At 50.3% G+C, this 14,945-nt stretch overlaps 1 protein-coding gene across 1 annotated transcript; it reads right to left on the reverse strand.

Moving 5' to 3' along the window:
• Positions 1–96: 96 nt before the first annotated feature.
• On the reverse strand, positions 97–14,704 carry LOC126986860 (solute carrier family 2, facilitated glucose transporter member 6-like). The gene is made up of 7 exons (XM_050843319.1): positions 14,312–14,704; positions 4,757–4,840; positions 4,329–4,479; positions 2,820–2,985; positions 1,006–1,836; positions 752–884; positions 97–279 (listed from the first exon to the last, which is right to left on the reverse strand). The coding sequence occupies exons 1-7, from the start codon at positions 14,474–14,476 to the stop codon at positions 97–99; spliced, it is 1,713 nt and encodes a 570-aa protein (XP_050699276.1). The 5' UTR covers positions 14,477–14,704.
• Positions 14,705–14,945: the final 241 nt, after the last annotated feature.

Below are 14,945 nucleotides of genomic sequence, written 5' to 3' on the forward strand. Positions count from 1 at the left end.
ACACTCTCTCTCTCTCTCTCTCTCTCTCTCTCTCTCTCTCTCTCTCTCTCTCTCTCTCTCTCTCTCTCTCATCCCCCCCCCCACCCCCCCCCCGCCTCAGCCAATGTCGCACTTGCTGGTCTCCCTGATGCAGCAGAGCGTGTGCACCGTGGCGGCCACGGTGCTGAGAGCGAAGAACCAGTAGATGCCGGCGATGGTGAGGCTGTCCAGGAGGACGCTGTACAGCTGCAGCATGGTCGTGCTGCACACCAGCATCCACGTCAGGCATAGCCCGCAGCCCTGTAGGGGAAGAGAGAGAGAGAGAGAGAGAGAGAGAGAGAGAGAGAGAGAGAGAGAGAGAGAGAGAGAGAGAGCATTATACCATCATCATGATCACCATCAAAAATAAAGAAAGTCGTGCTGGGTGTGACATGGCAGCGAACATAAAAAGTTGTAAATAATTATCTAATGACGATTAGGATTAAAAAGTCCACTTGAGCAGGCCATACCATGCGTCGAACTGATAACAGATGGACAACCAAACTTAGTAACAGAACGGCAACCCAGGATTACTAGAAGTCAGGTCAGACAGAGCTAAGAGGAGAGATGAAATCAGAACATTTGCCGGAGCAGCGTGCATGAAGTCCACCAACATCAGACAAAGAGAAGGACACTGACTGGAAACACTTTTGTCGCGGAGGTGGCTAACAGTGACTCATGACGCTGCTGCTGCTGACTTTCCACTTTGTTGACGGGGAGACGCGTGCCTTACCTCGGCCCTGATGTTGGTCGGGAAGTACTCGACCATCAGCACCAGAGGAATGTCGGCAATACCCAGGCCGGCCCCGAAGGCGACGGTCAGGAAGCAGAGCAGTGGCAGCAGGCGCTCCGAGTCACCGGCGTCACTGCAACGACACACGTCACGCCTGTGTTGCCCAGCGTGGCGGAGGGCCTCAAACATCGCTCAAGAAACTAACATTCACATGACTATACAGGCGCGGTATTTCTCCTGCCAGCGCTCCTCACCTCAGCCCGGCGATGTAGGGAACAGTCGTGTTGCCGGCGAGGTAGGAGACCGTCGTGTTGGTGTCCAGCGGAGACAAGAGCTCGATGTCCAGACCGGGCACGGCGCTCGCCGGGAAGGAGTAGCAGTAGCAGCCCAGCACGGTGTTGCCCGCCAGCATGACGGCGAGGGACACCAGCATGGACCGGCGGCGGCCCAGGCGGTCCACCAGCACGGTGAGGCAGAGCCCCCCGAGCAAGTAGGCCGAGTTGACGATGAGGGTGCCCAGCGTGTGGTCCAGGGCGACGCCGGTGGCCAGCAGCATGCGTGTGCAGTGCACGGTGATCATCTCGCAGCCACACATGCTCCGAAACGTAATCAGCAGCAGCAGCGCCGCCACGCTCCTCAGCACGTCCCGCTTGAGCAGCGCCGCGAACCCCGAGGCTCCGTCGCTGCGCTGGTTGCGGTGCCTCAGGAGGGCCAGCTCCGCGTCCACGTCCGCCCCGGGGCCTCGGAATCGCCGGAGGACTCGGCGGGCCTCTTCTTCCCTGCCCTGCACGGCGAGGAAGTTGGGGCTCTCGGGCACGGCCAGCATGGCGCCGCCGTACACCAGCGCCAGCACGGCGAGGCCGCCGGCGATGACGTACCAGGACACCTTGATGGCCACCGCGACCACCAGCACGAAGCCGCCCAGCTTTACTATCTCCATGAAGGTGCACGCCGTGCCGCGGATGCTGGCGTTGGAGATCTCCGCCACGTAGATCTCGGAGGCCTGCACCATCATCCCGAGGCTCAGGCCGGTGACGAACCTGCGGGGCGGCGAGGCGTTACTGTAGAGGGGCGCGGGGCAGGGGCTGTTGGGAGGTTATTTTTAAGGGACTGTTATTGAGTTTCCAGGTACACGTATAGCACTGAGTCAGGACGGAGCTATTCAACTTCTAGATACAATAAACTAGTGGGCGCCTGCGTGCTGAAGGGGTTAGCACGCCCAGCTACACATCCGCGGGCCTCGGCTTGAATCCCGGCCCGGGCAGTCAGCGCGCAGCCCATCCAGCTGTTCATCCTCCATTTCGGGCTGGTCGAGGAATGGGTACCTGGGGAAACTTGGGAAAGGTAAAGTGTGGTAACCCGGATGTCACACTGGCCCTGCGTCCCGGGGTAGGGGGTTACTTCCCGCCACAGCCTCAAGGTCCGGTGCCTACCTCACTGAGCTCCTTTTATTTTTAGGGACCCTAAGATATACGCCTCCGTGGTCTAGTGGTCAGCGTGCCTGGCTTCTGTTCCGCGGGCCCGGGTTCGAATCCCGGCCCGGGCAGTCGGCGTGCAGCTCACTCAGCTGTTCATCCTCCCTCTCGGGCTGGTCTATAAATGGGTACCTGAGGGAACCTGGGGAAGGTAAACTGTGGTAACCCGGATGTCACACTGGCCCTGTACGTGTCCCGGGGTAATGGGCTCCCTCCCACCACAGGCTCAAGGGCCAGTGTTACGGAGATGGGCACCGAGGCCACGCGCTGCTACAGCGTATGCCCCCAACTTTACCTTTACCTAAGATGTTTGTTACTTAGAAAACAGTTCATCCGCTTAATATAAATCTTTCCGCCAGTGGATTTTCATGAGCACCCTTTACCAGCACTATTTTCATTCACCTGTATTCAAGCGGCAGCGCGCCACCCGCCCCAAAACGTAACCCGGCGTCGGACCCCAGAAGACCAGGGTTGTGGAGTCGGAGGGAAGCACCTCTGACCTCGGCCAAAGCGATCTGACTACTCAGCTTCGCCTTCCGATTCCGACAATTGCTCCACAACCCTGACGAGACCCGGCGGCGCGTTGCGTGACTCACCTGCCGACGAAAATGAGGATGTCGTTGTGCGCGAAGGCGATGAGCGCCCAGCCAAGAGAGATGGGCAGGCTCGGGGCGACCATGCAGATGCGGCGGCCGAACTTCCCCACCAGCCAGCTCGCCGGGATGGTGCCCAGCACGCCGCCCGCGAACATCAGGCTGCCTGCGGGAACGACGAGCAGCTAGCACTGGGCCTCAGGAGGCGATGAACGGCCCATGGCAGCAGTTACGAGAGAGAGAGAGAGAGAGAGAGAGAGAGAGAGAGAGAGAGAGAGAGAGAGAGAGAGAGAGAGAGAGAGAGAGAGAGGGTGCGGGTGAAGGGGGAGAGTGAGGAGGGCGTGAGGGGGTGGAGGGTGGCTGGGGGGATGGATTGGTTAATATTTCAATGGCATGCACTGAAAACCTTTGGTCATGGTGCCGGACAACTTCTCTGAGAGGCGGTGAGGCGTCGTGCTGAGTCCCTCTCGCCACACTCTGCCTGCACATAAGCAGGATGTATAATATCACTAGGGGAGGGAGGCCACCAGGCGTGTACAGGGCTTGGCGTCTTCTGTCTCCGGGAGGAGGGTTAACAGACGCCAACTTGTTGCAGGCATGGCCCCATGCCCCGGGGAGGGCGCCTCTTACCCCTGCACCAGGGGGTAGAGAAAATGTCCCCCGGCACTGGGAGGGGCACTGTTTCGTAGGTCACCTGGACTGGGGCACTCGACCCGTAAGTGCTGAACAGTCAGAGGGACCAAACGGTCACCACGGTGTGGCGGGACTCCCCAGGACACGAGGAAGCCATGCGTGAAGGGGCCGCGGGTGCGGAACTATCTCCTCCCCGTGACCCCTGATACAGGAGCACCGCCCACCCCTGGCTATGACCTCCCTCATCTTGGTCGTGGGAGTCAGGTCCTGCCTCCTGTGTCGCCACGCCTGTTAGAAGTGGACCGCAGGGGGGTGGGGGTGCACAGCCTACAGGCCCCTGCAAGACGCAGGCAAGTGATGGGGCATAAGCAGCGGCGGCTCCAGCCATGCCCGCGCCGCCTCGTCGGCCTCCTCGCCCAGGACCAGAGGCGTGGCCAGGGAGGGACACAGCAAAAGTTCATCGGACGCCTCCTTGTTTTGGCCGAACCATCCAGCTGTAACGTCAAGGATTACTGTGCGGGTGCCGCGCTGATCCTCCAGGAGGGCAGCGCTGCCTGGGAGTCTGAGCAAACAGCAGAGCAACCCACCGGCATGCAGGGAAAAAATGTTTGTGTTGCTGAGAGAAGTCCAGAGAGCCCCGCGCTGAAAATTCATGCTATAATGAACGGTGACGCCACGGAGCGAGGAAACTGGAAAAAAGGCGCCAAATCCGCCGCCAACACCTGACTGGGGGCGTCTGCGAAGAGTGGCTGCGGGCTGGCAGGGCGTGAAAGGGAGAGCCGCCGAACAGTGCCCTTCGAAGCAGCCGACGGCCATGCACGCTGCGGGAGGTTAGTGCCATCGAGTGTTAGTGGGCGTGAGGCCGCAGGAACTCACCGACGAGGTCGTGGCCGACGGAGGTGACGGAGATCTGGTGGCCAAGGAGCGTGGAGTTGTCGGTGCGGAGGTCGCCGGCGAGGGAGTTGGGCCAGGAGTAGCTTATGCCGAACTGCAGCATGGCCAGTGACGACAGCAGGATGGTCGCCACCTGCAGGAGGGAACGTCGGGACACCTCGGGGCACCGCTAAACCCTCGACCTGACCAACACACACACACACACACACACACACACACACACACACACACACGTAAATAAACAGACAGACAGATAGACATATATTTAGATAGATAAGTTGATGGATAGATAAATAAATAGATAGAGAGAGGTTTATGTTCTACTTACACACATACACACACACACACACACACACACCCACACACACACACACACACACACACACACACACACACACACACACACACACCTGCAGCAGGGTGGGCCTCAGCGCAGCGTCCTGGACTCCATCCTTCTCCAGGTCACACAGTCGGGGACCAGCGTTCGAATCCACCTGTTATTATTATTATTATTATTATTATTATTATTATTATTATTATTATTATTATTATTATTATTACTTCCAACTACTACCTTCCTACCTACCTACCTACCTACCTGTATGCCTGCCTGCTTATCATTCTGTCTGCCTTGTCTACGGGCGGCCTTCGCTGTGTGCTTTTTCTACTTCATGGATAAGGAACCGGTCCCATGGGCGTATGCTGGCGGGGGCGGGCGAGGCAGCACACCCACCCACACACCAGCAGAACACTTCCCTCGCCAACACACACACACGCACACACACACACACACAGAGGGTCGAGCACCGCCACTTGGCAATTCAGAGGCCGTAATCTTAACCCGGTAGCAGCGGGGATCATGTTTCTTAATGGTCCCTCTAAGCGAGAAAAATGAGAAAAAAATCATCACTCACGCAAACCATTTCAAAATATATATCAACGCATTTGTGATCAGTTTATGCATCATCTATTTTGGGGGGTTTATATCATGGCAAAAATGTGGCCCGTCGCTGCTATATAGGTAACTCTCGTTTTACGCGAGTTTGGTTTACGCGGTATTGAAATAACGCGGGGTCCAAAATCCAAACAATAGTACCCACGCTGCCACGCTATTCAACAATAGGGGGTGAGGAGGTACCGGTACCAGTATCGGTACTAACAGTACCAGCTATACGGTACGGTACCGGTACCAGACTGCTCGGTACCGGTACCAATACTAGCCAGTCGCTCATGGTGTCCCTCATTTCTTCCTCACACGGGTGAGGCTGAGACTGAGTGCCTGAGTGGATATCTCGGTGATATGGATATTCATTCTCTCTCTCTCTCTCTCTCTCTCTCTCTCTCTCTCTCTCTCTCTCTCTCTCTCACACACACACACACACACACACACATAATATATAGCCTAATTAAATAGACGACTACTACTCTCTCTCTCTCTCTCTCTCTCTCTCTCTCTCTCTCTCACACACACACACACACACAGACTATCTAGCCTAATTAAATAGACGACTACTACTCTCTCTCTCTCTCTCTCTCTCTCTCCACTGAATGAAGTGAATACTTATTTTTCGACAGAAACCTACTGTATTTTCCGGCGTATAACGCGCACCTTTTTCACATAAAAAATGCCTTAAAGTTTAATCCTGCGCGTTATACGCCGAATGTACAAATTTTTAATGATTTTTTTTCTTTGGATTGTTTTTAAGGGTCTGTTTTTCGTCTTATCCAATAACAGCTGCAAACTTACCTTTATTATTGTTTATAATCCTTCATAGTTCATAGCTGTCTTATAATATGCTACCATAGAATACAGGGCGATCTAATAACTACTATAGAAAAAATAAATCGGTGGAGGATCGCCCATGCCTTGCTGTAATGCTGTTATCCCGTTTTTCCGTCGGGCGCCATTTGTATGATCTTAATCTTGATGTCACAGGTGGCTTACGACTGTATGACTAAGGAGCAGTACAAGCTACTTAAAAAAATCATATTGGTAAAAAAGTATCCATGTGTTCATTATTAATTATTAATATTAGTGAGAATAATGGTGTAAATATGATATCAGAAATTGTACATCATGAGTCTTGTACGAGGAGTTATTTCGCACAATACCAGCCCGGCCGCCATTTGCATTGTTTTTAAACCACACAACCACACCCACACAACAAACAGCTGCATGCCGCGTGTCACCAGATCCGTGTGAATTGTGTCTTGCCAAGATGTCTGTCATAACCTACGAGTGATGGTGGGAATAATATGCTTATTATGATATCAGAAGCTGTGCATCATCAGTATGTTTACGGGGATGTATTTCTCACAACACCAACCCGGCTGCCATTTTCATTGCTTTACTCAAGGACACTTGTCAATTCAAGCAGTGAAGATTACACCAAAAATATATATATTTCGGGAAACTGTTCATCGTCAGTGTTCTTTAACCCGTACATATTTCTGAGCATTTTAAGAACTTTTTTTTTTTTTCAAAATTATTGTCTTAAAGTTTGGGGTGCGCGTTATACGCCGCAAAATACGGCTTGTTTGATTTACATTGTTTTTGATTTACGCGACCTCTTCAAGGACGCAATACTCGCGTAAATCGAGAGTTGCCTGTACATGGTAAAGCCACAAATTTGGCCCGTCGCTGTTACACGGTAAAGCCACAAATTTGACCCGTCGCTGCTACACGGTAAAGCCACAAATTTGGCCCGTCGCTGCTACACGGTAAAGCCACAAATTTGGCCTGTCGCTGCTACACGGTAAAGCCACAAATTTGACCCGTCGCTGCTACACGGTAAAGCCACAAATTAGGCCCGTCGCTGCTACACGGTAAAGCCACAAATTTGGCCCGTCGCCGCTACACGGTAAAGCCACAAATTTGGCCCGTCGCTGCTACACGGTAAAGCCACAAATTTGGCCCATCGCTAGTACACGGTAAAGCCGCAAATTTGGCCCGTCGCTGCTACACGGTAAAGCCACAAATTTGGCCCGTCGCTGCTACACGGTAAAGCCGCAAATTTGGACCGTCGCTGCTACACGGTAAAGCCGCAAATTTGGCCCGTCGCTGCTACACGGTAAAGCCGCAAATTTAGCCCGTCGCTGCTACACGGTAAAGCCGCAAATTTGGCCCGTCGCTGCTACACGGTAAAGCCGCAAATTTGGCCCGTCGCTGCTATACGGTAAAGCCGCAAATTTGTCCCGTCGCTGCTACACGGTAAAGCCGCAAATTTGGCCCGTCGCTGCTACACGGTAAAGCCGCAAATTTGGCCCGTCGCTGCTACACGGTAAAGCCGCAAATTTGGCCCGTCGCTGCTACACGGTAAAGCCGCAAATTTGGCCCGTCGCTGCTACACGGTAAAGCCGCAAATTTGGCCCGTCGCTGCTACACGGTAAAGCCGCAAATTTGGCCTGTCGCTGCTACACGGTAAAGCCGCCAATTTGGCCCGTCGCTGCTACACGGTAAAGCCGCAAATTTGGCCTGTCGCTGCTACACGGTAAAGCCGCAAATTTGGCCCCTCGCTGCTACACGGTAAAGTCTCAAATTTGGCTCGTCGCTGCTACACGGTAAAGCCGCAAATTTGGACCGTCGCTGCTACACGGTAAAGCCGCAAATTTGGCCCCTCGCTGCTACCGGGTTAACGTATCGGCGCCTCAGTCACCTGTTTGAAAAGCCTCTCGTACAAGTTGCTGGGATTATCATGGACAGTTCTGTGAGCCTATAAAAAAAAATATGCCCGATTTCTGCACCGTGAACGGGAAATAAATCCATGAATATCCAGTGACGGGCCAAATTTGTGGCTTTACCGTGTACCAGCGACGGGCCACATTTTTGCCATGATATAAACCCCCCAAAACAGATGATGCATAAACTAATCACAAATGCGTTGATTTATATTATGAAATGGTTTGCGTGAGTGATTTTTTTTCTCATTTTTCTCGCTTGGAGGGGCCTTTGAGAAACATGATCCCTGCAGCTACCGGGTTAGTCTTCTCTGTGGCCTTGGGAGATTGTCGTATGGGAGATAGATGCATTTATGAATATGGACCGAGTACTTGCAGTGATAAGTTAATGGTTCCTGGGGCACGCCGGCTGTTTCCACTGGTCTCAAGATGGCTATATGTGGTCATTCGTGGGTAGCCATTTTAATCCTTATTCGCTCTTTAGAGCACAAATAGGAGCCCTGGCGGCCACACGCGGCCCCCAGATGATGTTTAACAGATTTTATTTATGGCTGGAGTTTCGCGGGCCGGATTGCATTTTTTTAACTAACTCATTAATCCTATTAGATTATTATGTCTGCCTCCATTCCTTCTCCGTGCTGCTGCCGAGTGTGACTTCACGTAAACGAAATTGCGAAACATTTTCCTGTCGCTGTGGGTCCGCGTCCGCTGCTACCCTTAACCGGTAGCAGCGACGGGCCAAATTTGTGGCTTTACCGTGTAGCAGCGACGGGCCAAATTTGTGGCTTTACCGTGTAGCAGCGACGGGCCAAATTTGTGGCTTTACCGTGTAGCAGCGACGGCCCAGATTTTTGCCATGACATAAACCCAAAAAAAATAGATGATGCATAAACTGATCACAAATGCGTTAATATATATTATGAAATGGTTTGCGTGAGTGATGATTTTTTCTCATTTTTCTCGCTTAGAGGAAAGGGCCTTTAAGAAACATGATCCCCGCAGCTACCGGGTTAAGTATTAATGCGACCCTTAACACAGTCTTGGCCTGGCCTGGCGACCCTTAACACAGTCTTGGCCTGGCCTGGCGACCCTTAACACAGTCTTGATCGGAACTTATTTCCTTTTATTTTCACGTGTTATACTTTCAGATATTTATGATTTTGTACTCCGCCTCCTCGCTCTTTCCCGGCGGTAAGTGTTATCCGTGGATATCGGATACCGGCTACGACTGAAACCTCACACCCACATACACCCAGGAGGCGGAAGAGAACCCCCGAGTGTCACTGCTGGGTCTCCGTCTCCACTTCGCCCGGGAATCGAATCTGGGACTTCTCGGTTGTGAGTCGAGCGCGCTAACTACTGCACTAAGGAAATGCGTGTGTGTGTGTGGGGGGGGGGGGGGGGGTGGGGTAATAGATAGACTGACAGACAGACAGACAGACAAACAAACAAACGAGGGGCAGAAGGGCAGACGTTCAGGTATGATAAAAGAAAAATAAATCGCAAAAAGTCTGTCTCGAGAAGATACTAAAAGGAGGAGGAGGAGGAGGAGGAGGAGGAGGAGGAGGACAACGAGGAGGAGGTGGGTCAGTAGGAGGCATCATTAGTGGGGGTTACGAAGAGCAGGAGTAAGGGAGGGAAGGAAGTGGAGGAGTGGAGGAGGAGGAGGAAGAGGAGGAGGAGTAGGAGGAGGAGGAGGAGGTAGAGGAAGAGGACAGGGGAGGAGGAGGAGGAGGAGGAGGAGGAGGAGGTGAAGGAGGAGTTGGAAGAAGAGGAACAATTGGGACAGACAGACACTTTTGTTCCCTCAGAGGTAAGAAGTAAGTTTTAACGTGTTCTCCTTTTTTTGTTTAATCTCTGCATCATCATCCTCTTCCTTCTTCACCTCCTCCTCCTCCTCCTCCCTACTTAGAAAATCACTTTAATTCCCCGCGAATAAATAAATTGAATGAAACCTTCCAAACACCACGAAACAACGAACGAAGGGCCAGTTTTACAGTCCAATACAGGAAGTTTGTGAGCTCCCCAACCAAACACAAAATACGACGAAAATTCCCTGTTTGGCGTTGATACAGAAAGGAGGAATTTTAGGAAACCACACATCAGGAAATCTCTTTATTAGTACCTGGTTTTGAGTGGAAATAACGGATCATTGAGGAGAATATAGTTTGGTTGGGGCGCTTACAATGACCCGGTGTTGGACTGTCGAACTGACCCTAAATCCCACCTCTGCCAGACCTCTGACCTCACACCTGACCAGCCGACGGCAGGTGTGCGTCCCTCACACACATTCCTACTCACGTCTTCACATCACAACTCCGCGGCTGTATAATTTTTGGTCTGTTGCTTTTTAGCGCTTAAGAATCTGATTTTGTTTTTTGTAAATTCATTCGCGCCTGTGAAGTTGGTGAGAAAATTACTGGTTGCGATCATCACTTATTCCGTTTTAATGTCAACATAATTTACAAACTCGTAGACAATCCGTCAGTGATACCAGACTATAAAAAAGCAAATTTCAACCTAGCCCGTGAGCTGCTTCCCCATGCGACCTGGGACCAACTTAACCTCACCGACAATACAATCGACAACGTGTGGAACGACTTCAAAGATAAGCTTTTGGGGATAGAGAAGGCTACAGTGCCTACGAAATCCAGGCGAGTAAATGGTACCGTAGAACCACCGTGCATGACCAGAGAAATAAAAAGAGCAGTAAACTTGAAAAAAAAGGAATCATAACCTAATGATAGAGAACGACACGGCTGAAGCTCGCACACAGTACCACACCAGCCTCAGAGCTTGTCGCACCCTTATTCGGAGTAGTAAACGCAACTACGAAAAACAAATAGCGCGCGACATCAAAACCAACTCAAAAAAATTGTTCACATACATCAGATCGAAAAAGAAAGTAAAATCCAATATTGGTCCCCTGGCAGATGAGGCTGGATCTCTAACCCAGGACAGTAAACAGATGGCCAGAATTCTCAACAATAACTTCGCATCCGTATTCACAGTCGAGGACATCGAAACCATTCCCGAGAGCCCTGCCCCGATGAGAGGGATCACGCCCCTGGAAATTGACTCAATATGCGACCAAGAAGTGAAAAAGTACTTGGACAAACTCGACACGAACAAGTCAACAGGACCTGACGGTTTGTCCCCGCGGTTATTAAAAAGAGCTTAAACAAAAAATACTTCAGCCACTCACTAACATATTCAACCGGTCAGTTCAACTGAACAAGGTCCCGGAAGACTGGAAGATGGCGAACGTAACACCGATTTTCAAAAAAGGAGACAAAAGCGTTGCATTAAACTACAGGCCCATAAGTTTGACATCAGTGGCAGGAAAATACTCGAAAAGATTATTAGAGACAAACTTGTTAAGTTTCTAGAAGATAATAACATAATCTCCGACGCCCAGCATGGCTTCAGGAACAGGCGCTCCTGCCTATCGAGGTTATTAGACTTCTTCCAAGGTATATATAAAAACTGGGATGCCCACATCCCCAGTGATGTTATATACCTCGACTTTCAGAAAGCCTTCAACAAGGTACCGCACGAGCGACTCCTTAAGAAACTGCACTCGGCGGGCATTGGAGCCAATCTGATCGCGTGGATAAGAAATTGGCTCACCGGCAGAAAACAACGAGTACTACTCAACGGACAGCCTTCCGATTGGCTTCCTGTCACTAGTGGAGTGCCTCAAGGGTCAGTGTTGGGACCCATTCTCTTTATCATATATATCAATGACCTAGAATCAGGACTTAAATCTACAATATCGAAATTTGCTGATGACACCAAAGTGGGTGGAAAGGCCCTCACTAAGACCGACTGCGAAATCATTCAGAAAGACCTCAATCACATTATCGAATGGTCGGAAAAATGGCAAATGGCCTTTAATGTTGACAAATGCAAAGTCATGCACATTGGGTCCAGAAACAGTAGCCACACATACATCATGAATGGGAAACCTCTGCAGGAGATGCAGGAGGAAAAGGATCTTGGAGTCACTATCAGCGGTAGCCTGAAACACGCGAATCACTGTAAAAAAGCCTACAACAAAGCCAACACTATGCTCGGGTCCATAGCGAGGAACTTCGAGTGTAAAACGCCAGACGTGATGTTATGCTTGTATAATTCCATGGTAAGACCGCACCTTGAGTATACAGTACAGTTTCATACTTATAAAGAAGTACTTATAAAGAAGCCCATGCTTATAAAGAAGTACGGCGTTTGACTTATGTCTAGTCTCAGAGGTGAGTGTGCACCCTAGCTGGGGCTCCAGGTGCCACGGGTAGTGGGGAAAGGAAAGTTGCCAACAACGGCGAGATCAGTTATCTCATATGAAAACTAATGGGTAAGATACCTTAAAATGGTGAAAGTGTTGAATAGCAGTACATCATATCCATAATAATATGGCTTTGTAAGACTATAGTGAGCGTTTGAATGTAAAACGATTTGATGAGGGACGCTGGCTGTCTGGCAACACCCGGTAATGTTTACATTTGAAGGTCGCTGCCTCAGACGAAGACCCAGGATTTATGCCCGCCCGGGACCAACTTTTGCTACTCGCGCCGCGTCTCAGATTAACACCCAGGATATAGGACTCCACAGGGCCGTTTTGGGCCGACGCGCCACGAAGATGATTCCAACCTTAAGGGCTCAACCGTACGAGGAACGACTCAAGCGACTCAGTCTCTTTACATTGGAGAAAAGACGCCTACGAAGGGATATGATGTAAGTCTTCAAGTACCTGAAAAAAGTTCAATAACGTCGATTACTCCAAATTATTTGAACTGCAAACCATTTCAAAAACTAGAAATAACGGTTTACCCATTCAGTCGAATCGATGTAACAGACATTGGAAGGATTTTTTTTTTTCAAACCGAGTCATCCGCCACTGAAACAATCTTCCCTCAGAAGTAGTAAATGCGAAGACCATCAACTCCTTCATATATCGAATCGACCGTCACTTCGCTGCGTCGGGAGTAAACTGAATATCGAGGCGCTTCCATCTGCTCCTCAATATCGAGATGCTTTCATCTGCTCCTCAAGCCCCAAGTGGCTGTCGAGCAGATTAAATCACCAAAGAGAGCGACCTCGTAATGAGCCAATAGGCTTTCTGTTGCCTGCATTTCCATGTTTCCTGCTCCTTCTCCATTTTTTTTTTTTTTTTTTTTTTTCATCGTGATCGCTTCTGAAGATGGAAAACTATTTTACCCCTTTGGCTCATCGCATCAGTCATCACGATATATTATTATACTCAATACCCTACCAACGTACTCCTGTAGCAGTCACCGCTGAAAGCCGTGCGCACTTCCTCCCCGGTGACTAAGAAAATGGTGCGTAGCACAGACTTGTTAAGTGTATTTTCATTGTCACTACTTGTCTGCCTGTCTGTCCTGTTGCGTCTCAATTGTTTATCTATTGTTACTCGTCTATCTTTGACTGTCCGTCCATGTCCTCCTGTTGTCCACTTCTACACATTGTTCCACACACACACCAATACTCCTGGCTTATTCATGAATACGGATACTATTAATAAGGGGCCTAAAACTACCAATTGACATGTCAAAAACAACAAAACTCACGCTAAGATGCAGCTGCATGTGCGCCTGTGCCTGTGCCTCGACCGCCATTAAGAAGTTATTAAATCTCCAGCTTATATTTATGCACGTCACGAACGAATCAGCTTCAACATCATTCAATGCTGTAACTTATATTTGTTTTCATAACATAGAAAAAATATGTGTTATAAGGCGTCCTCAAATGAGAACAATGGGATAAGATGGGTTAAACCGCGTCTTCAGTCACTCTTCACTGAGCCACGATCTCAATATTTCTCATCAATATCACCACCCAGCTAATTTGTCCCATTTTCTGTTATTGATATTAATATAAACTATACTATACTTTTATCTGCATTAATAGGTTAAGTACATTATGTATAATACATCCCTAACTTACCCTACAAAGTGTCAAGGAAATACACATTTAAGATTCCATCGCAAGGAACTTCATGCTATTCAATTTGTATATGTTTATTTCTGCCGGAGCCTTGGGTCCAGCTGCAACACCCAGAAGGTTCGGATTTGGACCGCGGGCCGCCAATTGAGTTGAGTAGCCCCCAAAAAATCAGGAAAATGAATATAATTATTTTGTCTCGGCCTTCTGTGCCTAAGGGCAAACATTTAATTGTTACAATTTTTTTTACATCCCCGCGGGGCCCCCTGAAGCGCGGGGCCCATAGCACGTGCTACATGTGTGTAAACCAGCACTGCTTCGCCCACCTTCTCCTTGGCGGCCTTCTCTTGGTCCAGTGTGGGGCTGTGCGGCGCCCAGCTCAGCGGCCTCACCGGGGCGGGGGCTGCGGGCTGGCCGGGAGCTGAGGCGAGGCGTGGAGCGGGGGCGTCGAGCATGTTACCCGGCTGACTGCTGCTGGAGTATGTCTGCATGCTGCACCGCCGAGCAAGCCACTGCAGACACGTTCTCTACTGCCCACCAAGAATTAATTATGCTTACACATGGTAACTGAACCACTACAGATTCAGTTCCTCTTTTCACACACACACACACACACACACACACACACACACACACGATACAGAGAATCATTTTTCAAATTTGAAAGCAAATTTTCCCATAATGCAGTAATTAGTGGAGCTCCTTTGACTTTCACGCGGCGGCAGGTCTGACCAGACTGACCGAGTCATGAGCGGTCAACCCCCTGCTGCTCAAGGATGAGAGACATATATTATAATATAGTTTGTCTCTCATCCTTGCTGCTGCTCACCTTATAGTGACGTACGTCATGCGCGGAGCCCTCTAAAATAAGGGCCGCTTTCACAGTCACGTTTGTTTGTGTTGGTCGCTACCAGTGAGCGGCGATCGCCGCTACCAACAAGGAATCCGCTTTCACCAGGG

Source organism: Eriocheir sinensis, chromosome 6, assembly GCF_024679095.1.
Source record: "Eriocheir sinensis breed Jianghai 21 chromosome 6, ASM2467909v1, whole genome shotgun sequence".
Taxonomy (NCBI): Eukaryota; Metazoa; Arthropoda; class Malacostraca; order Decapoda; family Varunidae; genus Eriocheir; species Eriocheir sinensis.